The sequence below is a fragment of the Mesocricetus auratus genome, unplaced genomic scaffold (genome assembly GCF_017639785.1).
Source record: "Mesocricetus auratus isolate SY011 unplaced genomic scaffold, BCM_Maur_2.0 Super-Scaffold_100014, whole genome shotgun sequence".
Lineage (NCBI taxonomy): Eukaryota > Metazoa > Chordata > Mammalia > Rodentia > Cricetidae > Mesocricetus > Mesocricetus auratus.
Genome location: NW_024429197.1, coordinates 36048794 through 36066537, shown reverse-complemented (window position 1 = coordinate 36066537; position 17744 = coordinate 36048794). Strand labels below are relative to the sequence as shown.

Genomic DNA, 17744 nt, shown 5'->3' with positions numbered 1-17744 from the left:
GTAACACATCAAATGCATGCGCTGCTTGGCACAGCCACCTGAGACCAGCAAGTTGAAGATAGAATAGATGGGAAGCAAAGTCATGGCGGAAAACTAAGTACACTGTGGCTGAAGACAGCCCAGGACAGTGCTGACTGTGGGAGCTCCATCAGAAGTGTGAAACAACGGGAGCCTAAGGATGAAACCTCCCACAAGCACCACAGGTGACCGGCCTGCGGAACGTATGGAAGGCAGCACCCCACCTCTGCCAAGATGAGCAACAGCATGGCAAACACAAAAACTGTGCTGAACCAGGTAGTCTTGCCCAGTTCCTGCATGTATTCTCGCGTATTACGGGTCATTGACCAGGGAAAAGGTCTGGATCCTCCATGGAAGAGAATGCCCAGCAGCGGCGGTAAACACAAGCCTAGGCATGCACCCCATGTCCCCTACTAAACACTGAATGCCCTGAATGGAAAGTAGGCTCCCCAGCAGGCCAGACAGGGCTGTAATTGGATAGCTGGTGTCTCCCATTAGGAAATTCCAACGGGAAACTGTGTCCAGTACAGAAGCCACCTCAGCGAGGGAGCACATGGAGCATGTTTGCATCGCTGAGAGCATCAGCTACAAGGAAGAACAGTCTGTCGAGGGGTGGGGGCAGCCACAGCATCCCACCTGGGTACGAGCTGGTTGGTGATAGATTTCCTGCATCGTTTTATTTTTCTTTGGTATTTTATTTTAATTCACATTTATCACCACTCATTAGTTCCTGTTAGTCTAAATCCTACCTGGACAGGCTTTCCCGTCTGTTCTCCTTCCTGGGACTCTTCTTTAGTATTTCCTGTATTACTCCCCACACTTGTAGCCCACACAACATTGGTTTCTTTCGTACATCACTCCCTCCACATCTTTGCTTTTACGGCTTAACTATGAATTCCTGTAGCCCTAAAACTATAAGCTACGATATCTCTGAAAGTGTCCTCCTGTCCCTGTCTCGGAACCTTATTGGGGACAGGAGTGTTCCGGGTTTTTGTTTGTTTGTTTGTTTGTTTGTTTTATTTTTTTGCTCTGTATGAATACCAAGATTGCTGTAAATCATCATTTCAGTACATGCAGTTTGCTTCCCCCCAAAATAGTAATGAGGGAGAATCCAAGCAGGAACAGCTCAGAAGACGCCCATAAAGTACAACAAAAAACAAAGTGAAAAAGAACAAAATAAAAGGTGGGGTACACAAAGATCCCAACAAATGTATGAAACAGACCAAAGAAACAGGAAGCACGTGAGAAATCAGGCCACTCTAACACACCTCCTCAGAGACAGAAAACCGAAGACCCAGGCTCTGAAGCCCTTGAGCATCACAGCTTGGCACCACCCTGAAAACGCTACCCTAGGATTCAGCAGCAGAGGGCGCCACTTAGCACAATTCCAACTTCCATCACAAATACAGAAATGCGGAAGAAGGTACAGATTCTCAAACTGGTTGAAAACTACCAGAAAAAAAAAATCTTTACCTCACATAAGACAATTCAGGATCACTCACAGGGGATATCTAAAGGAGTATACATGTGTCTGTGTACTTGCTTTATGACTGACCCTTTAAGTAGAGTTTGCAAGAGTGGGCCAAGGGGACTGGAGAGCTGGCTCAGAAGCTGAGACAGTATACCCTTGCAGAGGACTCAAATTCAGTTCCAGCTCTAATGTCAGGGAGCTCACAACTGTCTGTGACTGCAGCCCCAGGGGATCTGACACTCTCTGCCTCTACCGGCAGGCACCTGCATTCACACGTGCAACTGTGCACACACAGTCATGCATGTAAACACATAATTAAAATAAAACAAATCCTTAAGAAGGACGGGCCAGACTCCTATGAACTATGTGGAGCGTGGTCCAGCACTGCTGGTTTGTGCCTTTGGACTTCAGTTCTTGGTGACAGTTTCCCTGCCTGACAAACATGTGCCCGCCCCACCCTCAGATGTCACTCAGGGTGGTAGGTTTTGTTTCCTTTGCAGGGTCACTGTAGTGAGAATGCAGGGTAACTGAAGACAACAGTTCTTTAATCACTGGGGCAGGAATGACTCCTTTTCATAATGGCTATCAATTTCTTTTCTGTTACAGAGGCTCTCCAGATCGAGATGGGATGGTAAGTATTTAAATGACCATTTTTAGTGGGTTTGCACCTCAATGTATGCTATACTTAAATTTCCTAAAGGCTAGTTTCTCCCTCCTCCTCCCCCTTCCTCCCTCCTTCCCTCTCCCCTTGTAGGACTTTTCAAAACCCCAATTATTTTAATTCTCTCTAGTAAACGTGCATGAGATATAAATGTGGTCATCGTCAAGTTAGACTTTATAAAGTGTGTTCACCTAAAACCCAGCCCCAGAGCAAGTGAGATTTAATATATTTGCACTAACCTAAAACCCAGCTCCAGAGCACATAAGCAAACTAGCCACAGAGATGGCAGATCAAAAGCCAGACAGTTTACACAGGGACTGCTCCCGTCGACTCCTAGTTCATCTCTAGTTTGGTGGCATAAAACTCATTATTGGGGAAATCTTCTCCAGCGGCACTACAGTTGTGGAGGAAGGAGCAGCTTCCCAATAAAACTGAAGGAAACTTCCCCCTTGAGTAGCTGGGCTGCAAATAAGTTTTCTCTATTAAATTCGGAAATAGGGAGCGGTGTTGAAACTATTTATGCCTGAATTTACAGCCTGCAGGAGAAAAATGCATCCACCGGGTTTCAGTTTAGCAGGAAGTGACTCCTAGCTGGCTGCCAGATTTCTTGGTTTTTAAAGTGGTCTGGGGTATGCCAGCTTGGACTGATCCACGCTAGAGTCTACCCTGGCTTCTGAAATGACTTCCTTCCCATCTAATCAGCTGCCCTATTCAGAAGGTTCAAAAGAACAGCTGTTATTGAGGGGAAAATGGACACACATTATGCTCCCAGGGCCAGAGTGAGAACTAAAATAAATCCAGCGGTTAAAAATATATACATTGAAAAACTACTCCTTATACTATTCTACCTAATAGGGTGCTGATCGCAGCCATAGCAGGAGTTTTCCTCCTGCATTTGACTTAAGAGTTTTCAGCTTTGGGGGGCCTTTTGAATTCATGTGATTCTTGCTGTGAAATGTTTCTTTAAAAAAAAAGAATGAAATTGATCAGACTTTGGGGACCTCTATAATCAAGGCTCTATTCAGCAGGGGAAAAAAAAGGCCCAGAAGACTCAGCTTCTCCTCACCTCTTGCTTCTGGCTCAGAGCCCTCTCCTTAACTCTGTCTCAGGTACTCTCGGCTTTCTGTGTCCTCTCTTTGCTTCCGGCTTGGTCCTTTCCCTGGGTCCTTCGGTCTTTCTGTCCATGCTTTCGCCAGGCTCTGTCATCTCCTCTGCCCTCACTGGATTGCTACTCCTGGCTTTTCTTGCTTGCCCACTCTCTCAGTCTTGTCTTTTTTTCCCTTTCTCTAAGCCCCTGCTCATTGTCTCTGAAGCCCTGTTGCTACCTCTCTGGTCTCTGCTCTTCTGAGGAGCCCCAATTTCAACATCTGCTGGATTATGTGTCATGGTGTCTGATGTTGAAGATGACCATAGACATGTGCTGCAGGCTTGGGCCCAATGCCTTTCAGGTCTCCCTGAGCCTTCCTTGCACCATCCCAAGTCCTGTAAAATCACTTACTAGCAGTTAGGTACTCTCCATTATTAGTTAGAAATGCTATAAGGATGTGTTCATAAGAAAGATGAGTTATTTAATTTCATTTCTTCCAGAAATAACCAAGACCTATTCTGGAAAAGACCACATTCAAAATAAGTGTGTTTTCTCAAGAGAGAGAGAGAGAGAGAGAGAGAGAGAGAGAGAGAGAGAGAGAGAGAGAAGAGAGAGAGAGAGAGATCCAATAATGGATAATTGGAAATTATAAGTCAGTTACAAGTTCTATTGGAAAATGTTCAAATTTCTCCCAAATACTTTGCCACCAAATTCTGAGACCCAACACTGTGGACTAGAGTGAATATCTCTATTATTGGTCTGTAGAAATCGCAGCCTGAATTTCTTCTAAACTCAAATGAGTTTTTTAAGACCTTGGATCTATGGACTGTAACCACTTTGATATGGTTGAGATAGCTTCCAGATTGCTGGCTGCCTTTTCAAGGTCTGGGATTGGTGTTTGCACTTTCACTAATATGATTCTGCCAGCTACCGGTGTTCTTAGCTAGTGCTTCTAAAGAAATTGGTACCCAAAGAGCCTGTGCCAAACTGAAACTTAATTTCAGTTTCTCAGTGCCTGATGGAGCCCATCACTGATGAGGCTGCATGACAAGGCTGCATGGTGTGAAGGTGGGTGTGTCTTGCTGCTCACCGGCTGAGTGTATACCAATCCATCATGGGCAGAGCTGTTTGTCACAATGTCTAGACCTCAGATAGCTGTGTGTAACTATGCATTCTAACCCAGAGACAAACTCTAATTGGTGCAGGGTAGCCCAGAACTTTCCCTAAGCAGTTCCAATCCTCCTCCACAAATACGCTGGGGTACCAGGGTCAGAGTCCTGGCTGTGAGAGCTCTTCTGCTTGTCCCTAAACATGCAGCCAGGAAAGGGCACAGGTCAGGAACTGTCCTCTGTGTGCTCTATAGGTCTCTGTTGGCCTTTTGGAAGGCTCCAATAAGAGGAAAAGAGAGGAGCTACGGTTTTCATCCATAGAGTAGAAATGCAGTCAGGAATCGTCCAGTCCCTTTCCGTACTGTCTTTGTGTCTGTTCTTTATTTATAGGCCAAGTGCCACCTGAAGGGGGATCCAAATGGCCCCTGGTGCCCCAGCCCATCTTCCGCCTTCTCCCTTCCTCTCTTGGCTTAGCCAACCTGGCCTGCTGAATAGAGCCTCATTATGGGCCCGAAGTCTGCTCTTTGCTTACAGAACCCTGCCATGATTGGCAGGCCGCACAATTTGGTCTAGAGGTTGTCTCTACTGTGATATGTTTGCTGACTCCCTGTGATTCTTTATATGTGTCTTGAAGAACAAACAGATCCTTTAACAACTTTTTTCTACATGAACACAATCAATTCCAGCAGCCCAGCCCACACGAGCCACCCTACCATAGCAAAGCAGAGTGTGCGCGTGAAGGAGGCAAGAAGGCTTCGGTAAGGACACAGACTTTAGTTTCAAATTTCCGAGGGGTTGTAGAAACAGTGAGTAAAATCCCCACCTCAAATCTGGGAAGCACAATAGCACTAATTATTTAACAAGGTAACTACAAATTACATCTTGATTACCCTGGTCCAGGTTTTAAATCAACCACACAGGCTGAAATTTAGCTATTCTTTTAAAGCTTGCATTGTCTTTAGTCTGAGACAAAGGACAGGGATTTCAGCTTTTCAGGTTTTTAAAAGAATCTGTTGTCTGTAAAGATGATGTACTATAATATGTCAATGTGCAAATTAAGTTGGATTGCTCTTGGTAAAGTAAGTGCCATCTATAGCAATAATATCTGGAGTTTGGCAGGACCCTGCCTTGTGGAAACCAGTGACCTGAACCAAGAAATCTAGAGTTAAGGATGCTGATCTTGGGCCAGACTGTGCATTAACTACAATTGTATCACTCTAGAAAGCTGTTTAATTAAAATTCAGCCCCTTAGTTGTACTTGCTTTCAAGTACTGTATAGCCATTCCTATTCAGTGGCTATGTACAGTACAACACAGAGAGTATTTTCATGTTTACAGGGAGTTCCAATGATCACTGCTGTCTTGTAAGATTGTTTACAAAATGATTTAAGTCTACTTAGCAGAAGAGAATATTTTGACAGTACATCACATACTTTTAAGATGATTGTGTAGTTGTAAGCTGACCTCACCAAAAATGTGGGCATTCACAGTGGAAACATATAACTTTGTTGAATGTGCAATTGAGAAAAATAATTACTACAGTCACTGATTTAACTCAGTGATTCTCAGTCTTCCTAATGGTGCACCTTTTTAAATACACTTCCTCATGTTGTACTAACCTCAAACATAAAATTATTTTGTTGCCACTTCATAACTGTAAATCTGCTCCTGTTATGAATCATAATATAAACGTCTGATATGCAGGATATCTGATATTGGACCCCATGCAAAAGGGTCCTTCATCCCCCAAATGGGTCTCAACCTTCAGGTTGAAAACCGCTGATCTAGCTCATCACATTATCTGAAAACAGATGATAAGATAACCAAAGTAAAATGCCTATTAAATCAAGGTGAATATCCCCATGAGTATCAGTCATCTCCAAAAACAGTCAAATCCACAGGTTATTAAAGTTGTACTAGATAGATGTTGAATTTTAGAAAAGAAAAACAGGAAAACAAAAGTGTATTACTCAGATTCCAAGAGAAAAAAAAAAACACTATTTAGATGTCGGCGAAAAGCTGGTGCTCCCTTCAGCCTTAGGTCCAACTGTCCAGTGGTGTTTCTTTACCACATCTCTCCCTGCTTTGAAGTCCTTTATGGAAAACTGGGACAGCCACTAGTTATGAGTTGTGCCTTGTTCAGTATTTAAAGACGAGAATTACTTTCCCTTGTGCTTAACAGAAGAATCCCAGTTAAACCCTGCCTTACCTTTAACTTGGTCTCTTGTGAAACAAAAGTATTTGTTAGAGTAAATGAGCATGGATGAGAACAAATTGCCAATTCCTCTAATAAAGTCGCTCGCATGCATGCGTGTAGGGGTGTGTGTGTGTGTGTGTGTGTGTGTGTGTGTGTGTGTGTGTAGAGCTGTATATCTGACAAAAAGAATGTATTGTTACAATCTGTTATTTGAATTAAGTATTTGTTTGTAAAATGCTTGTCATAAACAAACAATATTCCCTTAGAGTTTTCTTTTTCTTTGTTTCAGTCTTCCATCGGTTGCCATAGTAACAAGGAAACGTTTACTAGGCCCAAATCTAGAAATTTAGTAAATTCTTTACACAGGTGTTGGATATATGTTGTCAAGAAAAAAAATGCATCTATACTAACCATATACATATATATAATTTATCTAAACATGTAGAATATATTGAATTTGAGGGGTTTTAATCACAGAGAGTATTAGCAGAGAAGAAAGCTGTAGAACCAGACAAACTGTGAACTCATTAACTTACCTAATTTCATTTATAACAGCAATCCTTTGTACAAAGGAATCGTTTAGAAGCTAGAAAGCAAACTGATGGCAGTGTTATACTGATAACAATATCCATGAGTTTGTGTCTCTAGAATCCATTTAGTTTATTTGATTCCCTATTATTGTGACAAATTTTCTGTTGAACTTGGCTGTTATATATGCTTCTAAGGAGTTGAAGCATCTTGCATTAAAAACATAAACAGACAGGTTGGTAAAGCAGGAACTATACATACGTATAAATAGGAGGCAGGCCTGTTTCCAGGAGACAGTACTGACACATTAAGCTGACTGTGTTCTCAACAGGAGCATTGTAATGCACACAGGCAGAACTAAAGTGGCAGGTTTTAAAGACCTTTGACAGATTGGGCAAACTGCCATTGAGGAAATGATGCCCTCATATAAGTAATATCGTAAAGAATGGGGAAAAGAGAGGGGTCAGCGTAGGCCCCAGGTTCCTGGGTATGAGGCCTGGTGAACTCTCATGCAATGATAGTCTATCAGGAGAGAAAAGCACATGACTTAGGCCCCATGAGCTATATCCCTCACTGAGCCGCAGCTTGTTCTTAGACTGCCCATGCAACATTCAGTACACGTTAATGGATGTTGATGGTTCTCCTGGGTTTTCTAGAAACCCTCTGTGCATATGCAAAAGCTCCCTCCTGTTTGTCGACGTGGATGGTTGCCAGCCACACTGTAATGCCAGTGGCCTTACTTGTGATTGAAAAATCAAAGGCCCTATCCTCAAGCCCCATGTATCACCACATGCATTGTTCTGAAGTCTGCTGTTGCTCAATGACTTGGCTTCACTTTGTGTGCTAAATGCAAGGATGTTTTTGAATGGACTTTTCATCACTAACCTTTTTTGTGCTTTTGTCCAAAAAAATAAGGAAGCTTATTAATTTTACCCTGGAGGGTGCCACATCCCTGGTCAAGTACCTGTGTTCATTTGTCACAATTCTACCGTGAGCCAAAATAAAACTTAGATAAGCAGGAAACAGAGCCATGCTGATTTCCTCTCTTCCTGCAGTAGCGTGTGCTAGTAGAGGCACAGAACACATGGAAAGAGAGACCTACCTTTAGTCTTCAGATTCTGTTTCACTAATTTGGTAAGAAGAGCCACTTGGAAAGAACAGCAACATGATTTCTAGTGACTAGGAGCTGAATGAACTAATGTAAAGCTGATTCCATTTATATGTTATCAATTGAGACAGTGGCATAAATAATGCAAGCAATTAATGACTCAGCTGAAATATCTTGGGTATATCAGAATTATTTGTATGTCAGCAGCACAGTAGTCAAAGGTTTCCATTTAAAATCCATATGTATGGTTTTAATCCTCAGGATATAGAGAAGTAAACCACAGTGTAAACTGGACAGGTTCATCAGTAATTGAGTAAATTTGAACAGTTAACGGTGAATACCCCTCTGCCTGCTTTGCAGTCTTGTGAAATATGTACCTAGGCTTCTCATTCATTGCCATGGCAACTGCATTTACCTCTCCGTTACACCAATGTGCTTTTTACCGTAGGATGCTCTAATCTGTCTTTCCAGCGCTGGGTTTCGATAGCTCATGCTAAATACAAATTAGACTTAAGTGGTTTTTGTCCCATTGTGGTCTTTTCCCCCTTGCATTCAAATGTTTCCCTTCTAAATTTCTTTTCAAATTTATTACAGAAAAAAAGCAATGGGGCACCAAATGGATTTTATGCAGAAATTGATTGGGAAAGATATGTAAGTATAAGAACTTTTTTTTAATGTACAACTTTAAAATTAATTGAGGCACTTAGATACTTAAGAGGACATAGAAATAAGTGGAAAAACTACATTTCATTTGGAAATGTCTGCTGTGTTTAGAATGTAGTGAGGCTCACAACACTAAAGTCTATCAAACTGGGCTTTAAGACCTGACACCTCCAAGCACTAGCTTATGTGGCCCATAGTAATCAGTCAGTACAGCGCTTACCTGGTTCCATCGTTGTAAGGACTCTGGGATAATTGCTTGCACATTCCAGGAACGTACCAAGCCCACAGCTGTATCCAAAAATACTTATTCTTTTGTTAAATCTAGGTGATTATCTTTCTAAGTAGCTTTGAATGTGGAGGCAAATAAATTAACTGCTGAGACTGAGTTACATGAAGACAGCTACATGGTATGAACTTTTCCCAAGTCAAGTGACAGCCGATTCTCATGGAGTAAAGATACATCCCAGCTAAGATCTCAACCCGCCCCCCATAATTCTTAGCACCGTTACCATATGCTTTACTGTCCACGGTAGAGCAGCCTGTTCACCCACCTGCGCTGCCCTCAGATTTCTAATCATACACAATTTTTATCTACATAATTTTTTCATCAGAGATCTCTCACTGCTGCCCCTCCAATGCCAATTTTAGCAGGGCAATGCACACAGTCCTTCCTTCATCTTGGCCGAGGATACAGTCCCAGAAAACACAGGGAGTCAAGGACCAAGGCAGGCTGATGCTGACTTGCTATCTGGTTGTGCTTAGTTTCCCTTTTAGTTATTGAGCTCATTATTGCCAAATGGGGTTTTCATGTCATTCAATGACACTGTGTGATACATTTATAATAGGAACTAAGATGTGAAATATGAACCCCAACATGCACACTGTCACTTATCTTCCTCAGCTGTTCCCTAAAAGTGTTAGCTCTCTGCCATTAGCTTCACCTAACAGTTGATCTCCTAGGACTGGAGGGTAGAAACCTTCAACTCTTCTTGAAACTTCCCTCTTCCTTTCCCTCCTAACACCAAGAATTGACAGTCAATCTCTCCAAATGTCCTTGGTTCATCCTATCCCATCACCAAAACTTGAGTCACACACGGTCTTAGCAATGGAGACTGAGTTGATACACATATTTTAAGTGAGTCATCCTTTCTCCTGCCTTCAGTCACCTTAGCCTCCATCCCCAACGTGTCTTACAGTGACTAAGAAATTTCAGCAGCCCTAGCAAGACAAAACCCCAACCCTAGCACACAGTCATCTGTAATCGGTTGCCCAATCTCCAGCCCCCACCCCCACTGTACAGCTTATTTCCCAATCCTGTCATCCTTGTTACTCTGGCCTTCACCACCTGAGTCACAGGGTCTATTCCTGCCATGGCTTCTCACCCCACACTCTTTCCACCACTGTTGGGTTACCCCACCCCCACCCTCTTTATCTGCACTGAAAGTCTCCAGCAGCCCCCCCTTATTCTTACAAACTAAGCCGATGCCTCCTCATTTTTAATAACTAACAATGATATCTTGTGCTATTTTCCTTTATAATTTTGTCCTCAGAGAACATGTTTTAATTTCCCTGCGGGCAAATAGTTTGCATTTCAATTGCCCATATTGCTTTGCACAATCTGTGGCTTAGGAAAGGCTGATATGTTCTCTTGGAATACTTTCTTTGGAGACAGCATTGGGGTCCCTCAAATACCTTGAACAAAATTTTAAACAGAGACTGCTTAGCATTCGCTCCCCCAAAACTAAATCCTCAGTCCCTTAAAATAAGAGACTTGTCTGTATTCTTAAGTAGAAGATTCTAGAAGGAAAACAATTTCTCTGTCATTTTGGGGAAATAACATGCATTTTTATCCTTTTTTTTTGAGAATTTGAAACAGGAATACTGTATTTGCATCATGTTCACCTTTCCCTCTCCAGTCTCCAGCTTCTCATGTGCCCCCAACTACCCCTCAATTATTCTTTAAGCATTACTGTTACATATATGCAAGTGTACATGTGTATACATGATGTGCATTTGTGTTTTATAGAACTCACCTGAACTGGATGAAGAAGGTTACAGCATCAGACCTGAAGAGCCAGGCTATATCCTTTCTTTTTAAACTTTAAAATTTGTATATTGTCTCAAGGACTGAAATAACCAAAGCTACTCTTAGCCTCAGAGGTGAATAACTAGCCCAGAAGACAGTGGCTAATGAGCATGTGCATGCCTTGATCTAGTCGAGAGAGAGAGAGAGATAGCGACAGGGTAGAGGAAAATGTACACTAAAACAGCCTGCACATTTGCGACCCTGGCTTACCCGCTGAACCCTGATATGGCAGTGTCATTTACAGTGAGTGGCAAAGAGCATTACTATCCTCTCTGTCCAACTCCCCCGGTAAAGACTCAAGCAGCCTTGCCTTACTGTGCCAACTCATAATCACTCAAGACTCTATACAGTCCCCTTAAAGTAGCCTTCCAGTGTGTGGAGACATATGTTTGACTGTGTGTGATACACAAAGTTCACCTGTCACAAAGGAAGGAAGGAAGGAAAAGGAAGAAAGGAAGGAAAACGAAGGAAGGAGAAAGAAAGAAGGAAAAGGGGGAAGGAAGGAAAGAAGAAAGGATGGATAAATAGAGGGAAAGGGGGAAGGCAGGAAAGAAAAGAAAGGAAGGAAGGATAGAGAGAGGAAGCGAGAGAGAGAGAGAGAGAGAGAGAGAGAGAGAGAGAGAGAGAGAGAGAGAGAGAGAGAGAGAGAGAGAAGAAAGAAATGTAGGTCTGTGACCAGTGCTCCTCAGAGTTCATAACCCTAACCTTTTCCTCCTTGGGTTCTATTTTGCTTTGGTGTCCTGCCATCTAAGGTGACTTTGCTGTGTCTACCTGTAGTAACTCTTGTCTCGTCCTCACTGATACCTCTCAGCAGAAGAAAGAGCTAAGTGTCCTTAACTGTGTTCTACCTACCAAAGGAAAGCACTTTTATTCTTCAAGTGAATCCGAAGAGGAAGAAGAGTCACACAAGAAATTCAACATCAAGATTAAACCATTGCAATCAAAGGACATCCTTAAGAATGCTGCAACTGTAGATGAGCTGAAGGCTTCAATAGGCAACATTGCACTTTCCCCGTCTCCTGTGGTGAGTGGAGTCCTTATGTTATTAAGCTTTGGTGAGGTTGGGTGGAGAGCCGTGTTCTGCCACGTGTGCTAAAAGCCACATGTTTCCAATCTGGTGAGCTCTGAAACCCCTGAATAACTCTCTCTTACCCTCTTTCATTGCAGTTCCTTGTACCTTCCAAATGAGTAAAAGCTCATGAAATTGTGTTTTCTTTTGTAATAATCATCAGACAAAAAAAAAATAAGAAAAAGATGTTTCAAACGTACTTCTAAGAAAGACTTAATTTTAAAAGAATATGAACTTCACAGGTTAACCAACGAGTTTTAAAAACACATCTTAGTTTTCTGTTTTCATGAAAATACACAAAAGCCAAGAAAATTGTTTTTAAAAATACCTCCCCTTGTGATGCTCCAAAATCATAGAATATAAGTATAATCTCAGTAGATTTCTAAAACTCAGGTTCTTCATTATTTTTTATCCTCAATTTTTTTAAATACTCTGGGAATTTAGAATCATTTATTTATATTATTGTTTATATTATTCTAATTGGTCTTCTCCCATGATCCAGGCTTCCATTCCCCATTCCTAGCTACTAGATTGCTTCAGTTGCTGACTTCTGAGTGCTGATATTTTCTCTGTGGGGTTTGAAAAATGCCAGCATTGTCTTCTAAGAATAGCTGTGAATACAGATGCAAGCTCCCTAATGAGATTCTCTTGGCTTCTCCAGGGACCATCCCCCTCAACAGGGTAGTTAGTAAATGCCGAACCACTTTCTAGGAGCTTCTAGAAATATCTCAACTAACCTTTTTTAAAGAGTTGTAATTGTTTATTTCTTGAGAATAAAATTTTGCCTTCCTGGGATAAAACTGTTTTTTTAAAAAAAGCAAATCTTAGTGCTTACAGTGGGAATTATCCCAATGTTGGTGACAATTAAAATGATTGCTAGTAGTCATCCACACATTGAAAATGGACTTCCCCATCATTATTCCTCATATGTCCACCTGCTACTTTAACAAAAGCATGAAATACTGTTTCTTTCTCCTCTACAATGGAAGGTAGAGATTTTAAACACACATTCTGGGCTAAGGTTTGTAGTCATGGAAGAAGTAGGCAAAACACCCCCTTTCACTTCCCTGTCACTTTTCAGCTGACATCTTGCTCATCTCCTTTCACTAACTGAGTCACTGTTTGTTCATTTTTAATTGTAAGAAAATATACTCAAATGCCAGGGACAAGTTTATATCCCCTTCTCTGGAGGGCATGATAAATTGAGTGGGTATTTGGAAGTTGCACGGGGAGATGGAAGAAGGCAAGTCCCCCTGATTAAATGGATGACTGGATAGGAAAGTGTGCTTTCTTTACAGCTCCCAGAGACTTAGCTAAAAGCACACTAAATCTAGGCAAGGCAGGATCCACTGTGTTACAATGAATGTGTGCCCAAGTCATTTGGTGCATCTTCCTCCAACCTGATACGCTGCTGTGGCACATTGAGGAAAGTGGCTGGAAGCCGGAAGCTTCCTCAGAAGCCATCTTTAAGGTAAGCAATTGCCATCAGGTGGCTAAGACTCAGATGAAAGACCGTTCATGGAAACAGAGCAGAAAGCAGATGAATGCACACTGAGACTACAATTTGGAGTTTGGCTGCCACTCACAGCAGGTTGGGTGGGGTTGCTTCCCTGACCCTAGTCCACAGCCCACTTTGTTCCCTTTGTCATGAAATTTTCTTTCATAAAAGTCACTCCAATATATTTGTAATTTTGATATTTAGACTAGAAATGAGCTCTTGCCACCCTTTAGTCAGACTTTCTATTCCACTGCCAGCCCCGAAAAACAACATAGAGACTTATGAACAGTGAAAGCTCAGCCTTAGTTTAGGCTTGTCCCACTAGCTCTTAAAACTTAAATTAACCCATTTATGTTAATCTATGTTTTGCCTAGTGGCTTTTTACCTCTCTTTCATTCTGTGTATCTGACTCCCTCTGTGTCTCATTGGCATCTCTCTTGCACATGCCTAGAATCATCCCAAGTTCCTCTCCCCACCCCTGAAAATTCCTCTATCCCTCCTGCCTAGCTATTGGCCATTCAGCTTTTTATTACACTAATCACAGCAACACATCTTCACACCGTGTACAAATAGTCCACACACACACCCTTTTGTCTAAATAAAAAGGAAAGGACTTAACCCTAGCATAGTAAAACTATGTACAGTAAGAACAATTTTCAGGTAAAAATTACATTTATGTTGTCCAGTCCATATGTATTTAGCATATTTGGAGAAAATACTCTATTATCTATCCTATCTTGGTAAATCCAAAGTTTTAGATCATTTTAGATCTCAAACCATTTTCATAGATAAATAATTTAATATCTGTTGATGAAAGTTTTTGTCCTGCCCCATCCTGTAGCCATTCGGTCCCAAACAAACACACAGAGTCTTATACCAATTATAAACTGTTTGACCTATTGCTCAGGCATATTACTAACAAGCTCTTACAACTTAAATTAACTCATAATTTCTTATCTATGTTTAGCCATGAGGCTTGGTACCTTTTCTCAGTGAGGCATTCTCATCTTGCTTCCTCTGCATTTGACTGGCAACCGTCTCTCTGCCTTTCCTCTTCTCAGAATTCTCCTAGTTTGGTCATCCCACCTATACTTTCTGCCTAAATACTGGCCAATCAGAGCTTTATTAAGCCAATATGAGTGACAAATCTTTACAGTGAACAAGAACATTATCCCACCTCAAATGTATCTCAATCTTATGCACTTTACACCATTTAAAAAAAATTGGTAGCAAGGAAAAATGTGTAACTATCTAGTCTTCAATCCCATCAGAGACCCAAAAAGAATATAATATTACAGGAAGTTCAGAGCAAACAACTTCCAGAACAATAAATGAGAGATAGTTGGCTGCCTAGACAGTCACCCCAAGGTTCCTCTGCAATTTTGGGGCATCCATTTTTGGCCTACAAGCCCAGACTATCTGAAAGACTTCTATGAAGCCACAATTTTTGAAGGACTGACTTACCTAGTCTTGGCAAGGTTTGGCAGTCAATTTCTTTTCTGTACTGCTTTTTCAATTTGGACAGCATACTGTCAGTAGTTGAGGCAAGGGCAGTTTCTTGCTCAGTGGCTAGCTTTACCACAACAAAAGCAAATTCCACGTGGAGGTTCTTTGATGTCCAACATCTTTTTTATGTACATTGATGCTGCCAGGAGCAGACATTTCTTATTGTCATGGGAAAGCCATGTTACTAAAACATTTTAAATTCCATATTCTGTAGTTTTTAAAGATATCTATCTATTTAAAATATATCTCTGTTTGACCTTGAAAATATACCTAACATCACTACAAGTTTGATTATTATAGATGACTACTAACCGGAATTGCTTATTATCCTAAATAGTTTTCAAGGACTAGAACTTGCCATTACATTTTTAATTGATCTGCATAGACACAATGCCTTAAAAAGAGTAGAAACGTATATACAGTATATTACAACAAAAATAACCTTAAATTTGTATCAGTATACAAAAAATCTATACCAATGTAAAATATTTGAGACTAGTGGTTGCTTTCTAGTCTAAGAGTAGATTCAATAATCTACCCTTTTATCCCATCATTCCCAGATTCCCCACTTTCTATTCAGATAAAGATCTTTGAATCCAATCTCCTTTGCTTCATTTTCCCCTGACCTTGACCACTGACAGTTTGTAACCAAACCTCTGAATAATAACAAGCATTCATAATCCATTGAACAACCAAAAAACCACCCTTCCCATCTCTTAGGAATGCGAGTGTCATATTTTTTACAAATACTTCCATTCCAAAGCATATACTTACAATTAGTGCCTGTCTGTGGGCAATGGTGTCTTTAGGGAACCCTGAGAAAATTGGAATAATGGTCAAGTCCTGGAAAAACTAAGTGTAAGATTTGTTGTTCAGTCTTTTTGTAATGGGAAAGCGCAGGGCTTATCTGAAATCTTGGCAGGAGTAGTTTATGAGGCTGGACCATCATAGCTAGCAGCTTTGAAGTTGTTCTAGATGCATGTTTTTTTTGGAAACTGCAACAGAGGCATTCTGAGAGGCTGTATAACCTGAGTTAATTGTATTTATTGGTGTCTGGTTTTTTTTCTGAAAACACACTATTTTTATTAATTTATTTTTTACATTCCAATCCCAGTTCCCCCTCCCTCCTCCCATTCCCCCCACTTCACTCTCCTCCCATGTGCTCCACAGAGAGGTTAAAGACTCCCCTAGGAAATCTACTAAGTATGTCCCATCATCTAGTTGAGGCAGGACCAAGATACCTCTCCACTCCCACACTCCTCTGTCTAGGCTGGACAAGGTATCTCTTCATATACAATGTGCTCCACTAAGTCTGTTTGTGCATTAGTGTTAGATCTTGGACCCATTACCAGTGGTCTCATATATTGTCCCTGTTACACCATTGTCACATATATTAAGGGAGTCTAGTTTGATCTTATACAGGTTCCCCATTTGTCAAACCTGAGTCAGTGATCTCTCACTAGCTGGGGTCAGCTGATTCTGTGGGTTTCCCCATCATGGTCTTAACTTCTTTGTTCATATTATCACACATTTCTCACTTTGATGGGACAGGCACTTGGCCCATTGGTTAGTTGTATATTTCTGCATCTGCTTCCATCTGTTTCTGGAAGAGGGTTCAAGCTTCTTTGGGGTTGTGGATTGTAGGCTGGGTATCTTTTGCTTTATGTCTGGTATCCACTTACAAGAAACACACAAACTTTTAAAGTAACATATATATCTGTATTAACACATGTATGGAATGTGCCATGTGCACAAGTCAGTTAAAGATGATATTTTTGTTCTATATTGGAGCAGGAAAAAGGCATCTGTCAAATTTATAAATCCTTTTAGACTGTATAACCAAACTATAGATCTTCTTCCATGTCATATGTAAAGATGGCATATAATAATAAGTCATGAGGACTTTGTAGCCAACAAGATTTATCATGTCTCATTCAGTCTCAGAGCTGCTCGAATAGTAGAGGAATCAGCAAATACATTACCTGTCCTATAGCCTTTCTTGGTTTCTTTTTTCATGTCTGTAGCCAAGATTTTCATGAGGTCTCCCCCTATCAAATCTGATCTTTATTAATTTTGAAGAGAACCATAATTTTTTGTTTCCTGTGGAAGCAAAGGCATAATTTCTCCCTAAACACAACATAATTTTTACTTCCATTTTGAAGTTAAGACATTCTTAAACTACATAGGTTGGTTTAATTTAGCATTATCCATAATCCAATGTCTCTCAGCAGCTGTTGTTTTTAATACATTAGTATTACAAAATTCAAAGTTAACAAGACAAGATACAGGATCCAGACACCCTGTGTATTTCCCATCTTTATGTGGCTTTTTCATTTTATATTACTTTTCTCTTTCTTTAAAAGCTTTACTTTATTATTTTTCAACTATTTATTTTCTATGACTGTCTATACCCATTTTCCTTCTTTAGCATCGAAGCACATTTTTAAACACACTGTACCTTTTAGATATTTTCTGTGTCTGAACCTGGCTTTACCAAGTGCCTGCAGTGTTCTCTGACCACTTGAGACAAATCTTAAAGTGCCATGTAAGCCACCCCACAGCTCAGCTTTGCACATGGTGCTGACTCATGTACCGGCATCTGGCTCTAGCCCTGAGGCAGCAGCTGGGAACCTTGCCTCTGCAAGCCAAGCACCAGCCCACCTGAGAGACTGCAGGACTAGGAAGCCACATCTGGCTCCATGTTTGTGTGTTTGGAACTTTTTTAAAAAAGATTTTTCAAGTCC

The 17744-nt window shown here is 41.0% G+C and overlaps 1 protein-coding gene across 34 annotated transcripts in view; it reads left to right on the top strand.

Moving 5' to 3' along the window:
* The window catches only part of Sgip1 (SH3GL interacting endocytic adaptor 1), a 182980-nt gene that overhangs the window by 89989 nt on the left and 75247 nt on the right, over positions 1-17744 (top strand). For 11 of the 34 annotated variants that reach the window (XM_021228436.2, XM_021228437.2, XM_021228440.2 and 8 more), the window contains 6 exons: positions 2096-2120; positions 3176-3259; positions 5033-5104; positions 8773-8829; positions 10868-10922; positions 11776-11951. In XM_021228436.2, coding sequence (XP_021084095.1) covers positions 2096-2120; positions 3176-3259; positions 5033-5104; positions 8773-8829; positions 10868-10922; positions 11776-11951 — 469 coding nt within the window. The remainder of the gene's footprint in view (positions 1-2095; positions 2121-3175; positions 3260-5032; positions 5105-8772; positions 8830-10867; positions 10923-11775; positions 11952-17744) is intronic. The other 23 variants (XM_021228443.2, XM_040757092.1, XM_040757090.1 and 20 more) reach the window with 6 other exon arrangements.